Source organism: Coturnix japonica, chromosome Z (genome assembly GCF_054131305.1).
Source record: "Coturnix japonica strain WE chromosome Z, WE-NBRP24, whole genome shotgun sequence".
Taxonomy (NCBI): Eukaryota; Metazoa; Chordata; class Aves; order Galliformes; family Phasianidae; genus Coturnix; species Coturnix japonica.
This window is the reverse complement of record NC_140702.1, coordinates 74,195,680-74,218,517: the sequence shown is the minus strand read 5'-3', so window position 1 is coordinate 74,218,517 and position 22,838 is coordinate 74,195,680. Positions and strand designations below refer to the sequence as shown.

General features: G+C 48.8%; 1 protein-coding gene and 1 long non-coding RNA gene across 3 annotated transcripts; both read right to left on the bottom strand.

The window, feature by feature from the left end:
* Nucleotides 1-6,362: 6,362 nt before the first annotated feature.
* ONECUT2 (one cut homeobox 2) lies at nt 6,363-22,133 on the bottom strand. 2 transcript variants are annotated; one of them, XM_015848216.3, is made up of 2 exons: nt 20,917-22,133; nt 6,363-8,079 (listed from the first exon to the last, which is right to left on the bottom strand). In XM_015848216.3, the coding sequence occupies exons 1-2, from the start codon at nt 21,986-21,988 to the stop codon at nt 7,793-7,795; spliced, it is 1,359 nt and encodes a 452-aa protein (XP_015703702.1). In that variant the 5' UTR covers nt 21,989-22,133; the 3' UTR covers nt 6,363-7,792. The 2 variants fall into 2 exon arrangements, with proteins under 2 accessions (XP_015703702.1, XP_015703703.1); XM_015848217.3 differs by lacking the exon at nt 6,363-8,079 and adding an exon at nt 10,086-10,411.
* Nucleotides 19,331-19,848, bottom strand: LOC107305709 (uncharacterized). The gene is made up of 3 exons (XR_014939283.1): nt 19,721-19,848; nt 19,531-19,577; nt 19,331-19,451 (listed from the first exon to the last, which is right to left on the bottom strand). It is a non-coding gene; the product is annotated as an uncharacterized LOC107305709 (long non-coding RNA).
* Nucleotides 22,134-22,838: the final 705 nt, after the last annotated feature.

Sequence of the window (22,838 nt, the reverse complement as noted above, 5' to 3'; positions counted from 1 at the left end):
CCAACATGCCCAGGTTTATATTAAAGCTTTGGAACCATGAAGAAATAGAGGAGAGTGGAAGAGGAAGGAGAAAGAGAAGGGAAGGGGGTGTGGAAGGAGAAGGGACAAGGGAAGTGGAAATGGAGAATAAGAAGGGAAGGGGGAGGAAAGGAGAAGGAAGGAGAGGTGAGGGAAGGGGAGGGGAGGAGAGAGGGAGGGAAGGGAGTAATGGGGAGGAGGGGAGCGTGGAGGGGAGGGCAGGGGAAGGGAGGGGAAAAGCCTTTGGTATTATTACAAGTTGTTCTTTGCAGAGTTGCATTGCAAAGCACCACAGTACAAAAAGCCCACCAGGTACGATATGGCGGCCCAGTTGAAGCTGAGGTATTCACAGGAAGAATAAAAAAAAAGCACAGAGAGGTCTAGACTGGCAAAATCGTTGCTTTGGTTCAAGCAAGGCACTCGTCCCGTGGTAATGTTACACTTTCCAAGTAAAGCATGTGTCTGGTAAGAAACGCAGTTACTGTTAAGAGGAACCTGCCAACTCTGAGCATCTTCTATGTCCATCCGATCCCCAACCCTTCTGTACAGGGCATGGCAAGAGGGCACGGCGTGGAGGGGTCACCTCGCACAGCACCAGTGGCTCCTCTGCACTGGGAAGGCATCCTGAGAACTGTTATAGCTTTCTACTGAAGGAATACACAGAGATATAAAAAGCACACTTGACAAGTCCCTCTATTTTTCCCATAAACTTGAAGGTGAAGTACAAAATAAAAGGCAACATTTAATGAAAGTGGAGCTTGTGTTGAGCCATTGGCACCTTGTTGCTGTGGTTCCACAGTGGGAGGCCAGATCCCCTGCGGCCTAGTGCGGCCTAGTGCGGCCTAGCGCGGCCTACTGCAACCCACTGCGGCCTAGCATGTCCTAGTGCGGCCTACTGCAGCCCACTGCGGCCTAGTGCACGCACCTCAGGGCAGGGCCCAGCCTGAGAGCTGGGCAAGGGGTTCCTTCCCCCACCTTATCTGCCAGCCCACACAGCCCTTCCTCTGGCTCTCCATGGGGTATGAGCTCTGCTAGCATCAGGAAATGGTGGGGGCTGCATGAGTGTACAAGTGATGGATGAGGTGGGCCTGGCTCCCCAGAGCGCTGCATGCAGTCCTATGAACAGGATACAAGGAACAAAAAAGGAATGGGCAACAATTATTCCCCAAGCAGCCAACCTTAAGTAATCACCTAGGAACAGGATATGAATAGAAGCTTCATGGGATTTGTTTCGTAGCTAAATTGAGAAAAATAATTACTTGGTTTTCATATAGAAATTGTAAACAACAACAAAGAAATATTAGGGTTGAGCTGCTGCTGCCTTGTCCCTTGCCTGCTGGGCTCCTAGAAGCACCCATCCTGGGGTGCAGCTGCCCTGGTGTGGAACGAGAGCGGTCCATACCTGGCACACATTATTCTCCCGGTGGCCAGGCAGAGTGACAAAGGATGACATGGGGCGACATGGGGCGACATGGGGTGACATGGGGTGACATGGAGTGACATGGGGTGACATGGGGTGACATGGGGCGACATGGGGTGACATGGGGTGACATGGGGTGACACAGAGACGTATCATCTTGATAGCTTCTTGAAAGGTGAGGAAATTAATTAGTCCTGTTGAAACTGGGAAAACACAGAGAGCAAACTGCACTTACGTGTTAGTTTCTTTGAAATATCAGTTCAGACTGGCAAAGAAACACACTGCATTCTGTGAAAAACAATGGTTTAAGCATGGCAAAAATGTGTTCCAGGTTGAGTGAAGGACATATGAAATGCTCGCTAGAAGAGCAGACACAACAAGTTGGGTGATTCTGCATCTCCTTACACAACCTGTTCCAGCAAAAGACTTCAACAAATATTTAATCTTACTGGCTTTAGCATAATTTAAGCCTTTCTTTACAAGCTTGATTCTCAGATCTCAAGAGGGAGCATGGACATATAAGAAACGTGTCAAGAAAAGAGGGCTCGTGAGGTTCACCCTCCATCTCCATGATGGATTCCAATATGACAAGGAGTGACATGGGGATACACGGGGTGACACAGGGTGATACAAGGTGACATGGAGTGATGCAGGGTGATGGGTCCTGCCTCACCACAGCTGCATGAACCCTTTCCTTCATCAGGCTCCTTGCCTGCTGCTGGCATCTACAGACTGTCAAAGAATGGACAAGACTTTTTCTTCCCTGTGCCCAGGGCTTTGTTTGTGCTGGGACTTGATGCTTATTTTCTCTGTCTGGAACTCAGTAGAGGGAATCCCACCCCTTTATCCACGCAGCAGCCTGCAGCCTTTCACCAAGGGCTGGGCTGGAAACGCAGCCCAGATCTACCCCTGGCTCAACACAAGTGCTCCAGCCACTGGGCTCTGGTGGGGTGCAGGGGGTGACAGTCTTGGACTTTTTTGCCTGTCAGAAGGGCATAAGGAAAACAAAGAAAATGCTGTCTTCAGAATTAGCAGCTTCCACCAGAAGTATTTCTTTGGGGTATCTAAGTTGCAGCTGTACATTACTGTAAGTAGGAGAGAAAAGTTAAAACTATAAAAGAGCACAAGCAAAATGCAGACCGCACAGAGAAAGAAATCTTTGGTATCTTTGGTATCATCAACACGATTAAAATTACAAATGGAAAAAGTCAGTGAGGTAGCCTCTTTGGTTCTCACTAGAAATAGAAAGGTTTTTTCTTTTTTTTCTTTTTTTCCTTTTTTTTCTTTTTTCTCTTTTTTACACACACAGAAGTTCATTCTTGGAAGCAGCTAGGTTAAGGGTTTCTCTCTTTTTGCTTGGCATGGATTATTTTTCCCCCAGCTTAAGTTTTAAGAAGCCACAAAGTTCAGGCAAAGTATCTCAGTGTCTCTTTTTCCTGTTGTTTCTGAATGCACGGTTTTAGGTTGAATATTCATTGCTTGTCCTCAAAATTTGCTCTGTTTTTGGACAGGAAATAATCCGTAGTGCTTTAAAATTAATTCAAGATAAAAAATTAAAAAAACAAAATTAAAAAAACAAAACTATACAAGGGCATCCTGGGATGATGATGAATAAGTTAAATAAATAAATTATATTATGAAGGCTTTGTGTGCCACAATAAAGGTACAACACGCTTTCTAATCAGATGAGATTAACTTAAATAATTTAAATTTTGATATTTAATGATTAAAATCAATTAAAAGAAGAATCTAAAAATAGACTCATGTTTTATGTAACTCATTATTTTCCTCCTGCCTGTAACAGAACTTGGCTGCTTTAGGAAACTACGCTAACTTTTAAGTGTATCTACTAATACAGGCTGGCATCTCTGATGCACTACAACAATAAAATGAATAAATAAGAACAATTAACCCAAATTCACAAATGGCTGAATTAAATAGTTACAAACAACTAACACGTGACCCTGATCCTGTTTTCAGGCAAAACTCCCACTGAACTTCAAAGATAAAATTAAAATAGGTACTGAATTTGGACTGAACAGATATTTCTATCTACTCTAAGACTTAATTAAATAAATTACATAATTGATGTAATATAATATAATATATTAGGTAAAACCTACAACTGTCAGGAAAAAAAATAAAACCATTTTAAGTTTTCCATTTAAAAAAATGAAAAAAAATCCCCTTAATAAATGTAAAGGAGGCCAAGTATAAACTTTCCCCATGTCTTAAAAATCCGTAGGTATCATGACAAGCAAGAAAAGCATTGTTTGTTTGTTTGTTTTTCCAAAGCTAGCACCCTCTTTCCAATACCATGGCAATGCCACGTCTTGTTTTGGAAGAGGCGGTCCCTATTCCCTTATGCAGGATTGAGAGTAGTTTGCTGGTTGAGTCCTTCACAGGTCTTTGGATTTAGCTTTAGTTAAGAGAGATCCAGAATAAAGCTATTCAACCGAAGTAATCAAGCACATTCTTTGTTCCTTCACAGGTGATTTAACAGTATCCAAGGTTTCTTGAAAGTTGAATTCATCTTGGATGTGCCCATGATAGTAACTCCAAGCGCACGGCAAGGAAGATGCTGGGATACTGTCCGTAGATAATAGTCTCTCATATTAGAATAAATAAAAGGAACGAGTTACATTACACAGCTATACAGATTTATAAATATATGGTATATAAACATAACATATCTATTTGAGGTTTGTGTTTTTTTAGTATGAACAGAATATAGTATATATTACGGTATATATATCAGTATACACGTATATATAGTAAATATATACTCTATATTTTGTTCATGTGTGTACATACAAATGTATCTACCCACAGTATATGCTATCGATACTCCTATTCTGAGTCAGCTGCTACATAGAAGCCTGCAGTAGTTGAAGGTGAAATGGAAGACGTAACATAGGGCCATGAAAGAAGCAGGGATAAAAAATGCAGCAGTATTTTCAGATGAAAGTGAATTTTGACAAGTATGAAGGAAACATGGGCACTGTTATATTTGCAGTCACCAAGACAGAGAAGGCTCACATGCTCTGCTAACCAAATACTGTCGAATGGACAGTGATGTCATCCTCAGTGCCACTCCATCACCTTAACTAAGTCATTTCCAGTATCAACATCTAAAGGATAAAGAATTTAAGCCATAAAATTGCATAACAAGGACTTCTGCAATTTGGGGAAAATTAATTATTTCATTGAAGATACATTCTTTTATGAGAGCAATTAGATCTGCACTTTATCAGAGCTGTTGGATGAACTCTGAACAGACATAAAAAGACTTTTGCTCACAAACACCTGAGGTATGCTCCTCTTTGCCTCTGCAGTGTGTGGGATGCAGGAGGCAAAGCTGACAGCCTGTGCGTGCACCTCACGGGAGGTGACCAACAGGTTCTTTTGTCTGTGGCAGGGACACCAATTGCACTCTCCTCTCTGGTGGGAAACACACTTTTCTGCCTTGTGATTGCAGTGAGGTAAGGGAAGGTAGGAAATGATGTTCTGTCTTTTTACCTATGGTGTGTCCATTCTTTGTGGAGTTACAAAGGCATTATGGAATGGAATGAGAAAAGTAACCCCCAAAGACAGCACTGTGTAACACTGCTATGAAATGCAGTAGAACACTTTCACAATGAGAAGTTTCCCTTGAGGTCAGTGCCAGGCTCAGAATGTGTATGTAGAACCCCTTAGATGTGAGTAAAGGTGAACGTGGAATACAACCACAGCATCTCAGCACCCAGCGGTGCACAGCACCCAAACCTGAACTGTTTGTTTCAGCTTCACACCACGGCTGATTAGGAGGCTCCTTGGATCAGTTTGTAACCATGTCTGATCAGCCTGGGAAATCCACCTTTGAAGTAGTTTTGATTTCCAGAGCTGGGATGTGTTACCAGCCTGGTTGCTGTGAGGATCCTGAACTGACTTTTCAGAAAACCCTCCTGTCCTGGGCGCACAAGGCTTTTAAATTTTGAATTAATTTATTTATATATTTTTAAATGTAAACTGCGGACAATTGCTGTTGTAGCTTTGCACAGAAGTTAAAAAGAAACTTTCATTTAAAGGCTGGGATGGAGCAGAATGATACACGGGGCATTGCTCTGCACCAAAATTTGGATCTAGGACTGCATGTCCCGATTTGGATCACTGTGCCTTTAACCAAGGAACAGAACGCATCTGAACAAATTACCAAATTGCCATGTGAACTGCTGAAACCTCAGTTACAGATCAAATTCTGATCATAGTGAGCCGGGCTGTAATGGTGCTCAGTACTTAAAAGCAAATTATTTGGTACATACACTGCAAGTTTTATCCCTGGGTGTGAGAAAGAGAGTATAGGCTATTCAACTGGTTTCACATACAGAAGATCTAAACAAACAAGAGACCTGATAGAACAAGCAATATCCAACTGAAACATCATTCATACATCCCAGTTTAGTATCCCAACATCTTACACTTGGAGTCCGTGCAACTCCCGGAGAGATTCCACGTGGGGTAGACACAGGAAAAACATAAATGAACTCACCCATTTTGTTGCTCAAAGAAACAGAATTGATTACCTTTCCACAGATCAATGGTGCTATACGCATCTTAGTCGTGCAAGAAGAGATAATGAACTGAAATAACAGTTGTGAGAATCCTCATCTTTGGTATTGTAGCTGTTGAGGTTTTGGTTGCCCTGTTCCTTGTTCTTTTGGAAAAAAACTGCATAGGCACAAATTAAAGACAATCTTCAACTTTAAGATGACTGAGTTGTCAAATGAAGCAGCAATCATACCGGCTTTACTTTGTTCTTGTTCTTGTCAACCCTTTCTTTGAAAACTGCTTCCTAAAATGTCCCACATATCTGTCAAAACACAGTGTGTCACTTGTTTGCTTCCTGACGTGCTTCCTTGGTTGTTGTTGTTCTTTTTTGGGTTGGTTTTTTTTTTTTGGGGGGGGGGGGGGGTTGGTTTTTTTTTTTGGTTTTTTTTTTTTCTTCTTTTATTCATTAAATGGAACAGTTTGTTGCAGAAGAAGTAGGTGCAGAAAACGTTTCTTTGGTTTCGATTAAGTAGTACATAAAAAAAGTCTCAAGTGTCTCTAACGAAGCATTACAGCGTTTGGCTTGCTTTCACAGGGGCCATTCACTGGTAAGGACGCACTCGGAGTGGCCGCGCCGCTCGGGACTTTGCGCACGTGTTTTGGTCAGCGTTGGCTTTTCTGGTGCAGCAAATGACCATGAGAGATTTCGTTTGTGAGGCTTTCTGATCTCAAAAACAACGACCACGCTAACGATGGTAAAAAGAAAAAGGCGAGTTACAAATATCTTTGGCTTGCAGTAATCCTGTCTCTTTGGTGTGCTGCGTACTCATCAGGTTTGACAAAATGGTGGACGGAAAAAACTTAAAGCGTGATGGATTTCGATGGCATTTTTAAGTTGTATGCGGCACATCTAAAACGGTCAATGACATCTGAAGGGCTTGTTTGTGGGTTTAGGTTTGTTGTTGTTTTTTCCTGCTTGAAAGTACCATAAAAATTCCCATCAGGATTTTGAAAAAGAAAAAGAACAAAAAAGCGTCGAGTGCTAAATATGCTTCAATAACAACGAGACTACAAAGGAGAAAACAGATTCCTGGTAACTGAAAAGGAATTCTTCATAATGACCTAAAAAAACCTAGATCTTTCAAAATTTTGTGTTTGCATGTACTGTAGCAGTTAAATTGATCTCCTGAGTGTGCATCTGCATCATGTACAAACACAGAATTTGTGACAAACTGCAAACTGTGCTTGAGACTTGTGTCGTCATGTACTTTTTCACTATCAACTTTGTAAATTAGAATGCCTTTCAAAATAACGGCTGTAGTGAGTCCAGAATCATATCTATTTCTATAGCTATTGTCTTTGTGCTTGACACTTTGAGCTCAAGTGAACTGATTTTTTTTCTGGTCCAAGATCAAGCTATACTCACTGATTGAACAAAAGAAATAAAAAAGAAAAAAAAAAAAAAGAAGGAAAAAAAAAAAAGAAGAACATAAATTTGATCTTTTGTTCCCCTAGAACACTCAACAAAACCATGCCTGAGATTCAAAAACAGGTTCTCGGCCTCCTTGGCGTCTCGGTGTCAGCCTTGTGCTCCGTTCCGGCGCGGAACTTGCCTCACCAACGGCTCTTCCTTCAGACCTGCTTCGCCTGTCCTGAGCGTAGTGTTACAGAAAAAGAGGTTACTTCTTCACTTGCGCCTTCTCAACTGACTAAAAGCCGTACAGTGTCCTCTCCTTGCAGCCAGGCCAGGACGATCCAGGAGGATTGTGCTTTCAAGTCACCAGTGAAGGGCCCCACCGCGCCCGCGCCGCTTGGCGGCTCGCGTGGTCATGCTTTGGTACAGGTGCTGGGGGCTGAGGAGGAGCCCCCAGTGCTCAGGTCATCCTGCCACTTCTCCAGGCTGCGCCGCCGGGCGTTCATGAAGAAGTTGCTGACGGTGGTGAGCTCCAGGCCCAGCTGCTGGGAGATGGTGATCTGCATTTCTTTGGACGGGCGCTTGTTCTCCTTGAAGATGGCAAAAAGCGTTCGGCGCTGGAGGTCAGTGAAAACCAGCCGGGATTTCTTCTGGGAGTTGTTCCTTTCTTTGTTCGGTTCCTGCTCTTTACGTTTGCATGCTTGGGAAAAAAAGGGGTGGGAGACAGAGAGAAAGAGAAGGTCAGCATGCAGCCACCAGAGCAGCCCTAACCCACACCGAGGGAACTGGGCGCATCCCACAGCCCTCCAGCACCACACGAAGGGAAGGATCAGCTCTGCAGTGCTTCCCATGTGCCACAGCACGTAACACCTCCCAGCTGCTATTCCTTAAGGAACCTGCACGGCCACCATTCCATAATGCATACCGCCAGGGTAATTGCTATGACACACCCACGTGCAGAGAGTACTACTGGAAGCTGTTGTCAGTGCATTCAGAATGAATATTTTGCCCACATTTGGGGACTGTTGGTGCTTTCTTGGCTCTGCCTTTTCAATGCCTACTCACATAAAATAGCACCAAAGGTAGAACCTCAGGTCCATGCAGAAGCAGGAGCCACCCCACTCCTGGGGGGGCTGCCCTCTCCTGGGAATCACACACTGCCACTGTGGGACCACGATGAGCATGATCATGCACCCCATTCCATTGCTGCTAAACAGTGGAGCCTCAAACAGAGATTATTCCATTTTACACAGAGCTTGGAAGCATTGCTGAAACCAGCACTATGTACCTGTGCCTCACTAGTAACACCTTGTTCTGTTTCCCCACCTTCCTAAGGCTTTAGCTCCAGCCTTGCCCACATCCTTTGCATTTCTTTGGACGTGCTCTTGTTCCCTGTTTCTCCCTGTCCACAGTCTCCTCCTGGTGGTCCCCAGCAGAGCCCATCCTGAGGGCACCAGTCCTGAGGTGCTCATCTGAGGGTCCCCATTTTGGGATGCCCATTCCCAGGTGCCCATCCTGGGGTATCTGTCCTGGCTTTCTCATTCCTTTGTTCCCCAGGTGCCCATCTTGGGGTGCCCATTCTGGGGTGCCCATTCCCAGTTGCCTGTCTTGAGATGCCCATCCCTGGACAAAAGCTGCAGCCAGCCAGGAGCAGCCACACCATCCCCCATTCAACAGACAGGCACTCACTGTGCCAAGCAATGCTAATGGGTCTCAGAAAAAATCGGTATTAATAGCTGATCCGTATTTATTAGCACAGGGAGAACATCAAGTGCTGAAACCAATACCACTGCCACGGCACATCCAGATTTAAAAATAGACTGATAAGGCTGTCTACGCAAAGCAGCAAGATAAAAAAAAATCCATATGTTGACATGATTAGGTAATGTGCTGGGACACAACGAGGAGAGCGAGTTGGGAAGTGGGCAGACTTTTAAGCAGCCATATTAAATAAATTTGCAGCTCCAACGTGTGAAATGAGAAGAGTAATGTTCAGACTCCGAAAACATCTGCAATTAACCTGAAATAAGGACTGCACCCATCGCCGTGTGCCTGGGCATTGTGCTGCAGTGAGCCTGGCTGCACTGGACACTTACGGGCTATGCTGACCACAGAACCAGAGAATCACAATGAGGTGGGAAAAGACCTCAAGGATCATCAAGTCCAAACCCCAACCCATCCCTACCACAGCTTCTGCTTCTCCTGCCCCTATGTTCCTCTGCACCCCTATGCTCCCAAATAACACTGATAATGTTTTACTGAGCTGAAAAAGCAGCCTGTAGCGAGGACGGCTGCAAACCTCCATGCTCATTTCACCAAGCCTTTGTCTGGAGCTCTGTGTGCAGGGGGGTGGTGAGTGCCCACCCTTGTGCTTCAGACCCTAAGCTGTTCCGGGACACAAGGAGGATCCCAGTGTTTCCTAACATCACTAATTTATGTCCAGAGATACTCTGCATATTACAGTTATTGGTATCTCATAATAAATAATGCAAGGGATGTGCTTTTCAATGCATTCTGTAAATACTTTCCTTGAACTGTTAAGTTTGCTCTTGAAAAGGAACCATAAAGGCAAATGTTTTTCCTTGACATGCATTTATCAGAAGAGAAAAACGGAGTGAGCACTCTAATAAAATAAAGTTATCAGCCAGGAAACCTGCCTGCAGAAAGAGAAACATTTTAATCATGGAAGGAAGGGAAGCAGCCATCTTGATTCTAAGAGCAATTTGATTTATTAATTGTAGTTCATACTGAATATATTTCATGGAAGAGTGTAGATAATTAACAGTAATTGCAAGCCATAGCTGTGAAAAAAGGAGACTCATCACGTTTGTGCACATGAGGCTAACAATGCTTTATACAGAAACAATATGAGAAGAGCCCTGAAACAGACTCTTTAATGTCTTATTTAATTTTTACTTAAGGGAAAATCTCCTGATTCCAAAGGCATTAACAAAGGCACAGTGACACGAGATCCCACAGCTGCACTGGACTGCACAGAGGGACACCCCATCCTCGATCAGTGAAGTATTGCCCTGCAGTGAAACAAAGGGAGTGTTAAAAAAATGCTGCTTCAGAACAGTGAGGTGGGGACACTCACATAGCAGGGCATTGCTTAGAAACCCAAAATCCAAGCAACCAGAGCAGTGTGCTGGCTGTGTAGCCAGGGGACGCACCAGGAGATAACTGAAATGCACATGAGATCCCTCAGGTCTCAGTGCTAAGTAAGATTCCCTGAAGACAAATTTTTATATGTTAAACTTTAAATACACAGGGTATTTTGCTGGCTTTTGATCAGGTATGTTTGCAAGCCTGAGATCAAGCACGTGCAGGAATATTTTGTTAGATCCAAGAGATAAGGAGAGCAGAGCAGTCAGCCATGGCTCTTTGTTAGCAGCCACAGCAGCAATGTCACCCACCTCTGTCCTGCTCCCAGCCTGCTGGGGTGCCCTGTTTCTCTGCTGAGATACCCAACTCCTCTCCTGGATTCTGAACTGAGCAATATATGCTACATATTTTGTCTTTAAGCTTCTTTATTTTTCTTTTCAGTAGGTGGGTCCTGGGATTTACTTTGGAGCTGCATTCTGCATTTGATACGTAATGCAAGACGAACATTCTGCTTATTAGCCAGAGAAGCAACAACCTTGTTGCAATGGCTGGCACTCCTTTTACAATAATACCCCAGGACCTGTGCTCACAGCTCAGAAACGTTTGTGATGATGATGAACCAACAGCAAGAACTTTTATAGCCCGTTTGGAATTCTTTGCTGCGTTATTTTTCACAATAACCCCTTGGCTTTTAGAGGTCATTTGCACAGTAGAAGAGCAGAACAGTGCTGTGAGGCTCACACATCAAAAGCCCACAGGCACAGCTCGTGCTCTGATAGCTGCTCTGTGGCTGCACACAGCAGGATTCATAGAAGCATCACTGCTGGTTATTCCCACACCTCCATTGGCCAGAAATTGGGACATAGCTTACCATTCTGGCAAATATAAATAAAAAAAAATTGTTATGGCAACCAATCATACTTGGTAGAGGGAACTGCAAAATGACACTTGTTCAGCAGTAGTCTCCTTCTGGTTTTGCTGTGCCCCAGTAGCAATGCTCCTACCCACAGCCATGCCTGGGAGCCACAGGCCCACAGCACCAGTGCAGAGCACCACAGAGGCCAAAGCCATTGCCAGAAGGCACTGATGGTTCCCTATGCAAATAGTCTCATGAGTGAGGGATGACAGACCCATGCAAGCAGAGAAATGCCACCCGACCATGGCAGGAAGGCAGAACATGCAAACCCATCTGCATGAAAACAAGTAGGGATTTTTTCACTTAGATTAATGAGCATTGTGCTTCTTGGGAGCATTGCACTTTCCAGATTAAGCTCAATTTTCTTCTGAGTATTGTTACTCTGATTCTACTGATAGTTCCCCTGTAACAATATTCCTACGTTCTGCAACAATAACTCTTATTTTCCATTTTTGCCCCCAGAAGAAAGGAACCCAGCCAGCCTATGCATTATGAATAGCAATAAATCCTGGCAAATACTTGGAAGCACTGCAGTTGAGAAGCCTTTTCTTTAAAACTTCAGTTTATAAAGACTGAAGTATTGTGAAATTTAACTCTAGTCATTAAAAATGAATATATAGCAACTGCTAGCAAATGGCAGCGGCTTCTCCAGTGCCATTACCACTGCTGAGTAAAGCTGCCAGAAAAGTGAGATTTATGTGTCCATCCCCTCCACCCGAGAGCTGCAGCTGAGAGCAGGCACCAAGGGGCCAGATCCTCCTGGGGCTTCAAACTTGGGGCACCACGTTCCTGGGGACACGGGAAGCAGGGCAGGGAAATGCCAGGGGATTTTGTGTCCTATGGAATGTGCAGCGCAAGTCCTGCTTCTGCCCCTGACAAAATCCCAACTAAAACCTGGCCATGTGCTCGGGGATCTCTGGATTTAGAATCACAGAACCATGAAGGCTGGAAAAGACCTCCAAGATCCCCAACACACCTCACCATGCCCACCGACCTTGTCCCTAAGTGCCACAACCCCACAATTCTGGAACACCCCTAGGGACAGCGACCACACCATCTCCATGGGCAGAAGTGCTACTGCAGCACTGCTCTTAGGAGAAGGAGTTGTTCCTAACATACAACCTGATCCTCCCCTGGCATAACTTAAGGCAATTTCCTCTCATCTTATAAACCAAGCAGGCAAGAAGGTTTGAACCAAAAATGCTGGAGGACAATGCAGAATATGATATTTTTTCAGGGCTGTATTTTATGGCCTACAATCATTGAAAAGAGACACGCTTTGTCTTCAACAGCCCCAAATCTGGTTCCTTGTAGTTTCTGAAGGTAACCCACGCCCTCAGATATTCCCCATCTTTATGATGCCTTTACATCATTATAGCAGCAACAGTGACGTAGGAGCTGTGAAACCAATCAGCAAATGTTAAGAAGGACCCAAGTAAAGAGCAATATTATCTAAATCCACAGCAAGTCATTTCTCTCTATTGCCTGCAAAGACAAGCCACGGTTATTGATCTCACGTATGCTGTTTCAGATGGGTGTAGCACCAAGTCAACCAAACCAAGTTATCTGTATGGTGGAACTAAAAATGTTTCTCAATTTGATTTCAGAGAGAACTCGATGTGAAGGAAATTTAATTATGCTAGTTAAGCTGAACACAATGAAATGACCATCAAAACATTTTCAAAAGGTTTAAAATGTTTTCTTTCAATACGATTCACTTAAAGCAACCTCTTCTATATCTGCGTTACTATGATCTCTTAAAAACTAGGCCTCAAAAATCAATTTGATTACCTCTCTGAATTAAGTATGCACAAATGAAAGCAATTGAGATCAATACAAATTAGGTTAAGTACTCCACTGTGTACAAAATCATTATGTAACAAGAAACAATTTGAATGAAGATGCAAATAATCACATTGTGAGGGTGTGCAGCCAGCGCTCCTTTATCTGCTCCTTCCCATCTGCCACATACACGTGCTAAACCCGCCTGATTTCTTTCATCTGTGAGCACCCTCTGAAGGCACGCATCGGCACGAGCAGGCGATGCACACAAACAGCAGCACAGCACAAGGCGTTAATCCTGTTCTTCCAGATGAGAGCAGCCTCTTTTTGCTCACCAAACAGCTTCCTGAAAGGGCAAGGTGCTCACCTGGCACAGATGCAGGGATTCCTGCAGCGCCCTCAGAGCAGCTCCACTGCCATCTATTTCCTGCTGGGACTGTTTTTCTGGCTCTCACCCTAATCCTTCTCTCTTAGCTCTTCCACTGGATGAACACCTTCCTATATCTAAGCCTTGGATCCTTCAGCTCTTTGGGAAGAAAGGATGGATGGATTTGGAGACTTTGTTCTTTTATGTTCCTTTCTGGCATGTAGCAGGTCTTGAGCTATTTGTGTCAGATCTGCTGGATAGCTGAAATTGGGCCGTAAATCCCACAGGGCAGGGACTGTTTCCTCTGTGCAACACTGCAACACCAGTCTTAGCGTGGGATCTCTGACAAGGGCCTCTAAGTACTATTGTAATATACTTCCATCATTAATACAGAATAATAAATAATTGATGGGATAGACCAATTTATTGCACTCTGGGGCAAGAAGGAGTGGAGCTCAGAGAGCATGCAGCACACTTTAAATGCACGGTGTGTCAGCAGGTGGCTGTGAGCTGCAGTTGAGCAGCTGTGGGCTGCCTGTTTGGGGCTGGGGCACCGGGATTCCAAAATCAGATTTTCTATGGACACAAATCTCCATGGGCTTCTTTGAAGTCGAACTGACCTCTGGTGGTCTGGTCTGCTGCTTCAGAGATGACTGTGAGCCCTCCTCAGGCCAGGAATTTACACACCCTCATGCCCCATGAGACACTGACCCAGCCCAGTCTGTGGCTTCATCTCAGCACTGGAGCCTTTGGGATCTTCCCTGATCCCACAGGCTCTTGCTTTCCCATCAGGGGTACAAGTGTTCTGCTAAACTCCAAGACGTGTGGCTGAGAGGCTCCAACAGAGCAAGGGCTTGAATCACAGAATCATAAAATCAAGGAATCATAGAATCATTAAGATTGGAAAAGACATCTAAGGCACATCCAGCCACAGCCCATCCCTACCATGCCCACTGACCATGTCCCCAGGTGCTACATCTCCATGGTTCTGGAACACCCCTAGGGACGGTGACTGCACCATCTCCCTGGGCAGCCTATGCCAGTGCAATGCTTCTCTTTTGGAGAAGAAATTGTTCCTAATATCCACTCTGAGCCTCTCCTGATGCAACGTAAGGTCATCACCTCTCACCCTATCACCTGGGAGAAGAGGCTGACTCCCACCTTGCTACAATATTTCAGGGAGTTGCAGAGTGATGAGGTTTCCCTGAGCCTCCTCTTCTCCAGAATGGACAATCCCAGTTCCCACAGCCACTTTGAATAATATGTGTGTTCCAGATCCTTCACAGCTTCATAGCCCTTCTCTGGACACGCTCCAGAGTCTCAATATCTTTCTTTCAGCGAGAACACAGAACTCAAAAGTGTGGCCTCACCAGGGCCAAGTGCAGAAGGACAGCCCCAAAGGCAGCCCCTTCCTTTCCTCACAGAATCACAAAATGGTTTGGGTGAAAGGGACCTCAAAGACCATCTAGTTCCAACCCCCTGCTGCAGGCAGGGACACCTCTCACCGGATGGGGTTGCTCAAAGCCCCATCCAGCCTGGCCTTGAATGTTTGCAGGAAGGAGGCATCCACAGCCTTACTGGGCAACCTGTTGCAGTGTGTTACCACTCTCACCGTAAATAATTTCTTCTTAATAGAATCATAGAATTACTCAGGTTGGAAAAGACCTTGAAGACCATCAAATCCAACCACAGCATAACCATAGTACCCTATATTTATATAATATCTGCTCTAAATCTACAGTCTTCCAGTTTAAAGCCATTTGTCCTTTGTCCCCTTGTCCTGTCACTACATGCCCTTATAAAAGGTCCCTCCCCAGATTTTCTGCAGGTCTCCTTCACTGTGCCTTTTGCACCTCACTAGACACAAGAGAAGCACTGCTGCACTGCGTCCACATGCATTGGTGGCAATCAGAGCACCAAATGCACAGCAAGATACTTGAAGCAAGGAAAAAAATAAAACAACAACTAATCTGGGCCTGCTTTTCCCAGTGTGCTTCACCAAGAACTCTATAATTAACAGCAAAGCAAGTGTGAAAAAGAAGCGGTGAGGCACCTTGAGCAGAAAACAGCAGGAATCTGCACTGTAAGGAAGTGAGTGGGTCTGAAAACTTAGAGGGTTGAACTATGTCATCTTCATTCTTTCCTTTGTATTATTTCAGATGGTTCCCACTGAGGTATGTGGCATGATGCACATCTACTATTTGAGCTCAGTGGGTTCCGTTGTGAGGGAATGGATGGATCTGAGCTCTTGCTCTGTGATTCCTAACCAGTTTGTTTGCAAATTGGCTCATGACAGAAAACAGGTAGTAACAGATCTTAATTGTTACAAATGGCTGTGCAACAGGGTGCAGTGATGAAGAACCCAAAAGGAAAGGAGCAAAACTCCACAGATTTCTCTGGCATAGCAAGGTCTGAGTTGCCCTCCTGGCTATCTGAGTTTTTCTTGCGTTCTAGAAAATGACTGCTTAATACAAAATGAAAGAGCAGGCCTTGGAGGTACAGGGTTCATCTGCATGAAGCTTGGGTTCCAGAGGTTCACTAAGCCACAGCTCCCCAGGAGCAGTGTGCCCTGGATAGCATCACAAAGCCACGAGGTAATGTCCAGCATGGGGCCAAGGGACATGGGAGACAGCACCCAGAAGGTCTGGCATGGTGGAGGGAAAACCTGGCACTACAGTGCCCGGACAAATGGGGAAGCTTTGGGAGCTCACACCGAATCCACAGGGCTGCCCAGTACCAGTATCACATATGTTGTAAGGGACAGAAGAGGAAGGCTGTCCATGGGGTGAAAACAGCATGGGGAGGGCAGCAGGGCTGTCTCTGGACACAAGAGCAAGTAGGCACTAAAGAAACAGAGGAGAGCTGCATGTCGAGGAGGGGTATCACTCCCAGGGAGCTTCTTCATGCTCCTCCTTTCCCTCTTTGGATGTGCGCTGCCTGCCAAAGCTTAATGCCTCGGCACAGACCTGTGTTTCTAAATGGCCATTACTACAAGATGAGATCTGCTGGAAAATCACCGCTACTCATAAATATGTTCCCTGCTTACTTAGAGATATTTTGGTCCCAGAGACAATTTGCGTTTTGGGAAACTGCCAGCCTCTCTTGCTTGTCTAATAATTCCTCTGTGAAGCATTTAGCAGTGGTTTGATCCCCTCTTCCTCACAATGGAGCAGTTTGAGTGTATAGTTCAGCAAACGCAAACAACCCCAAAACACCCCAACTTCTTTCTGATTGAGTTTCTGTCTACAATCAGTGAGTTGTCCTGCTGATCTGATCACCAAACCCACTTGAGATTAGTCTGTTTTGTATGATTTCTGTGTACAAATGTTCTCTATAAATCAAAAAGCATTTTATGCAAAAGTCTGCAAGATTGATAGGACTGGATACAAAATCCTGTACTCTGGAAAAAAAAAAAGATGTCTTATCGGTCCCGTTGGACATTATGTTTTCTCTGCATATCCACCTTTAAAAAGTATGGTGGGGCTTTTTGTAGAGGAGTCAGGAGCCATGACAGCAATCTTAAATGCAAACAGATCGCTACCAAAAGAAAGGAAGTTTTTTTTTTCCTTCTTTCTTTCTTTCCTTTTTTTTTTTTTTTTTTTTTTTCCCCTCTGTCTAGTGGGGATAAGATGAGAAGTAAAGGATTTAAAAGACAAAAAGGGAGATTAAGGCTAGTCATTAAGGATTTTTGTACCTGCAAGCTCTGGGAGAGATTGCCTAGGTAGCCAGAAAATCCCCATCACTGACAATTCCTGAGGAATGGGGCAGACTGGTGGCACTGCAAGACCTTTTCCTGCTTTCCCTGTCAGATTAATGCTCCACAATCCTGCAGAGCTCGGCTTCCAATCCAAAGATTGCTTTGTAAGGGATGAGAAAGCCCCTTGCAATGGATAGATGGCAGGAACATTCCGTGCAGAAATTCCGTGCAGAAAAAAAGAAGTGCAAGGTTTGAGTAAAAATGCCACTACAAAGAGCAAGGAAAGAACGAATATTAGGGGGAAAAAAAGAAGTAATGCTGAAAAAAATTAAAAAATAGTGAAGAACAGAAATTAGAAGATCTCAGAGTAACATATCTTCACAGACAAATAGTTTCTTACTAGAATAGTAGAGTGAAAAAGAGATAGAAACGTACTTAATGACGAAAGTGGTCAGATTTTTCTTTGTCAGCTGACCAAGAGGATGACAAAAACTTCCTGGTTAACAAAAACAGCATTCAAATGTCTGCAGAGCATTTAGTGTCTGCTGAAATAACGAGGAACAAAAAGACACGGCGGGATGTTATTTCACAAAGTTGGTACTTGAGAGATATGACTTACCACTCAGCTTCACGATTTACTGAGCAGATTGCTCAGACACTACTGAACAGCACAAGAAACTGAAGAAACTACTAACATTTCAAGTCATTGAACACCTTTCAAATGGTCTTTACAAGCCTGTATGTTCATTTCAATGCTAAGAAACAGCAGTACGTATACAAAACAGGTTTGATACAGGTGCTATTACGTGTTAGTTGTAGTTACATCTACAGACTACCAAATTAGTCTCAAAATTCAGTGGATGGAAATCCATGTGTAGAACGGAGGGCAGACGGGCAGCAGCGCTCACTCTGCCTGCAGGCAGCGCGCCCCGCTTGCAGCACCACGGACAGCGCCCGCGAGCGCCGTGTCTGTCCTGCCGCTGTCCGTGGTGCTGAAGGAGCGTTGCGGCCGCTGCGCACACGGGGACACGGAAAGGGACACGGAGACACGCGCGGGGACACTCAGGGAGATGTGGGACCCGAGTCGGCTGATATCGCTTCCAGAACCTCCTGCCGCCACGTAACCGAGGGAACATGAGCACGGCAAGGTCAGCTGATGAATCACCCATGGTGTTTCGGTACAAAACCATGCAATCATCAATAACGTGATTCAGCAAGCAGATGTAAACAAGTGGAGAACGCGCTCTGCTGATCGGGCCGGCAGCACGATGAGCACAGTTCAGTGAGAAGTGGCCGACAGGGGCTCCTTACCCAGCATTCAGAGCCTGCATGAGCGTGATAACACGCAGAATGATATGGCACGAGAGTTATTTTAATCACATTCTTCCTGTGTTTACCTACCATGGATTTGGTGATAATATGGCACAGTTGAGCACTTTGTAGGCAACGCAAGCATGAGGACGTGGCTCCGCATCCAATTAACCTGAACCATAGTTGAACTCTGCCCTTCGAACCCCCTGTGCTGATAAATGCATTGACTCACCTGGTGATCATTGATATTTTTTATCCTGGCAGAAATGCAGAGACTGCCCTACCCAGGACGGAGCAAACAGAGATTTCATGGGGACATTTCCGTGTGGGCAAGCAGTTCAGAGAGAAGGCTGGGGACCATGGGGGCCTCCATGGGGCCGCAGGAGAACTGTGGGGCAGTGGGACACATCCTTCCCATGCCCTCTTCTCCTCAAGGTTCCCAGCCTTGGTGCTCACTCAGATCACGGGTGAAAGCCACTGGCTGCCTTGGCTGCAGCCATGTAAGCAAGCATATAGCAGGCAGGAAGGTGAACCTATAAAGAGGGGCTTTCATGATGTGGCTTCTGTGGAGGGAGTGGGGGATGGGGGTCAGATCAATGGGACTTATGTGAAAGATTTTGCCACCCTGTATAGGTTCTCCTTTTCTCCTGGCAGCCCTGCCTCCTGTTGGGTCAAGGGCCAGGGGCGAAGCCGCAGCCTCAGCAGAAGGCTTGTCCAAATTGATGGCAGTCCCCAGAAACGCTCTCCCTATTTCACCTCCCAGGACTCGGCAAAGGCACATGGTGCTCCCTGGGTTTCCGAGTGGGGTCTCAGTTCCAATGTCTCTTCACCAAAACCAGCTCTGCTCTGCCTTGGGCACAGCTTCCACTGACCCCCTCTCCAGGCTTGGGAGCCCTATAAAAATAATCTCCCCTGGGAGAGGGGTTTCCTCTCGTAGGATGGAACATTTGGGTCCATTACGAGAAAAACTTACAGGAAGAGCACGGAGCGGGTGGGTTGCTGCCTCTGCCTCCCCTCCAGCTAGTAGGGGTTTCAGCAAGCAAGGAAAGGGAAAGGAAATACTGAGGTAACGAGGCTGCATATTCACACGCGGTAATAAAAATCGATTTTCCAAAGGGGCCGGTAATTTACACAGGTCTTTCCCACCCTTCCCTTTCTCCTACCCGAGGCCGTGAAGGCTCCCGCTGGCCGGGCAGCCGCTGGTCGCGCGTCGGCCGCACGGAGCGGAGGCCGGGAGCGGTGTTAGAAGGAGCCAGGAGCAGAGCAAGCAGCTTTTTTCAGCACCCGCGTTTCAAAGCGAAACGGAGCAATCTGAAACGCAGTCTGACGGAGCCGAAGTCCCGGCGGTGGTAACGGAACCAGAACCGGACACGGCTGCATCTGGTCGACACAGCCCGAAGCAAAAACGGGTTCAGGGGTATTTTACCGCCCTTCCTAAACACGAGCAGGCTCAAATCTCGAGCCCCAGCCCCAAGGAGCGCAGAGGCGGCGGTGCGGGGGAGCCTTGTTAACCCGACAGGACAAGGCAATGCCGGCCGCTCCCCGCGCACAACGGGCTCCTGGTGCTCACAGTTACCGCTCCGTGCCGGGCCCGGGGCAGCCCCGGAACGGCAGGACGGAGTTAGACGGTGTCGAAGGCAAGCGGGGTGCGGGGAAAGCCGAACAGCAGTAGTGTTCTTGGAAGCAAGCCGGCTCAGGTTCCAGATCAATGAACGCTGGGTCCACGCGTTTATGTTGCCAGCGTGAATGCTCTTTTAATCTTCTAAACATCATCTGCATCGATTTCCCTCCTCGTACGCGTTTGTTTGGGAAGGCGACGCGGCCGCGTGCGCCGGGCCCCGCGCCGAAGGGCCCCCCCGTGCTGCGGCGGGGGCGGCCGGGGCCTCGCGGTGCGGGCTCAGGGCTCGGAGTGCTCCGAAGCCCCGAGCTGCATTCACCCGCCGCCCATGAACGGGCCAAGATTCGTCTCCCGTCGCTTCGGGACCGATTGAAATGAAAGAGCGGCGGAGTCACCGCAACAAACAGCTCCGCAGCCTCCCCGCAGCTGCCCCGGCCCCGCAGAACAATGGAGCGCTGCGGCGCGGACAGCCCGCGCCAGGGGGCGCCCGGCCGCGGGACAATGCGGGGCGAGCGCGGAACAATGCGGAGCCTCCGCGCCCGGCTGCGGGACAATGCGGGGACGGCAGCGTCCGGAGCCGCCGGCCGCTCTGCAGGGCCCGAACCGGGGGGCGGCATCGGGAACGGCCGGCGGGGGAGGCGAGGGAGGGAGAGAGGGAGGGAGCGGGGCTGCCCCCCGAACGCTTCGGAGAAGCGCCCCGAGCCGGGGCAGCGCCGCGGGGGTCCGGGGTTGGGAGCCTACCTGCGAGCCTTAAGGCTGACATCCTCTGGAACTCCGGCTCCTGCAGCCACTTCCACATCCTCCGGAAGGTCTCCCTGCCGGATTTCAGTTTACTCCAAGGCTTAGGGTTCCGTAGCAAGTCCGAGAGGGTGCCCTGAGAGCGGCACAGCACCCGCTGGGCGAAGATGGCCTGGGGGATGCTGTAGCGCTTCAGCTCCGCCGTGATCCTCTGGGCCACCTCCTTCGTGTTGATCTCCTCCAGCTGCTGCGCGGGGGCGGCGGCGGGCGGGCGGTCGCGGGCGGCGGGCAGAGCATGGGGCGGCGGGGCAGGGGGGTGCTGCCCGTTGAGGTGCGGCAGCGGGGCCGGGGCCGCCGGCAGCCCCCGCGGCAGGTGCGGCACGGCCTCGAAGCCGGCCCCCAGCATCTTGTCGTGGGCCGGGGGCGGGGGCGGCCCGTAGCCGTGCAGGCCCTGCTGAGCGCCGTGCAGGGGGGCCAGCCCCGCGCCCAGCGGGGACAGGCTCTGCCCCACGGCCGGCACCTCCTTGTACGGCCCGTAGAGGTTGTTGACGGCCGGCAGCCCGCGCTCGTCCCGCATCAGCGCGAAGCCGCCGCCGACGTTGCCCGGCAGGCGCTGGTGGTGGTGGTGGTGGTGGTGGTGGTGCGGGTGCGGGTGGTGGAACTTGTCGGACACGGCGGAGATGGGCGGCAGCGGCTGCAGCGGCGTCAGCGTGGTGTAGGTGCCGCTCATGCCCATGCCGGGCGGCGAGGGCTCGCAGGGCACGCTCATGGCGTGGTGCAGCGGCACCGACAGCTCGGCTCGGAACTCGGCGCCGTCCAGCAGCGGGGCCATGCCCGGCACCATGGCCGCCCGGCCCCCCCCGCCGCCTCCGCCGCCTCCCGCTCCGCCGGGCAGCTCCTGTGTCGGCGGCACCCGCAGCGCCGCCCCGCCTCGGCCGCCGTGGTGCGGGCCGGGGCTGCCCAGCAGCTCGGGCTCATGCAGGCTGCCCAGAGGCTCCAGCGCCAGCTCGGGGTTCATGGCGCACGCTGCGGGCTCGGCGCCGAGGCATCGGTAGGCGCCGCGGCCGCTCCTCATTCGTGCCGCTGCTCATCCGGACGGCGCCGCGCTGCGCTGCCAGCCCCGGCCGCAGGGCCCCGGGCAGCGCCCGCTCAGCCGGGCCCCATCCGGCCCCGCGCCATGTCCGCCCCGCGCCGCGCCGCAACGACCCGTCTGACCAACGGCAGCGCGCCGCACCGCGACCAACAGCGCCATGGCCGCGCCCGCGGGGCGGGGACGGCGCGACTGACGGGCGGCTCCGCCAATGGGACGCGGGGACGGGGGAGGGCGGGCGCGGGCGGCCAATGGCGGAGAAGGAGGCGGGGATTCGGTGCTGCCCTTAAAGGAGCCGCCGGGCCTTTGTAGCGCCCCGCCGACGGACACGCCTCCGCCGCCGGGTGCGGAGCTCGGAGCAGCTCTGGGTTCGGAGCAGCTCTGGGGTTCGGAGCAGCTCTGGGGTTCGGGGCAGCTCTGGGGTTCGGGGCAGCTCTGGGTTCGGGGCAGCTCTGGGTTCGGGGCAGCTCTGGGTTCGGGGCAGCTCTGGGTTCGGAGCAGCTCTGGGTTCGGAGCAGCTCTGGGTTCGGAGCAGCTCTGGGTTCGGGGCAGCTCGGGGTTCGGAGCAGCTCGGGGTTCGGAGCTCTGGGGTTCGGAGCAGCTCGGGGTTCGGAGCAGCTCAGGGTTCGGAGCTCTGGGTTCGGAGCTCTGGGTTCGGAGCAGCTCGGGCAGCGCTGCAGCTCCGGACCCTCGGACACAGCCACAAGGGCGGTCAGCGCGGAGCTGCTTTATCAGCGCGGTGTGAGCCGTCTCAAGCGTGCTGCTCGCACCGGGACGGAGCCGGGGGTCCCTCTGGCAAAGCCCTTGGCCATGGTGTCCCCGTGCGATGCTCGGG

Bases quoted from the DNA above. Each gene is read 5' to 3' on its own strand.
- ONECUT2 (XM_015848216.3), bottom strand. From the start codon at position 21,988: ATGAGGAGCGGCCGCGGCGCCTACCGATGCCTCGGCGCCGAGCCCGCA. The intron at 8,080-20,916 runs GTAGGCTCCCAA...TTTTTTCCCAAG, and splicing joins GTCAGCCTTAAGGCTCGCAG to CATGCAAACGTAAAGAGCAG.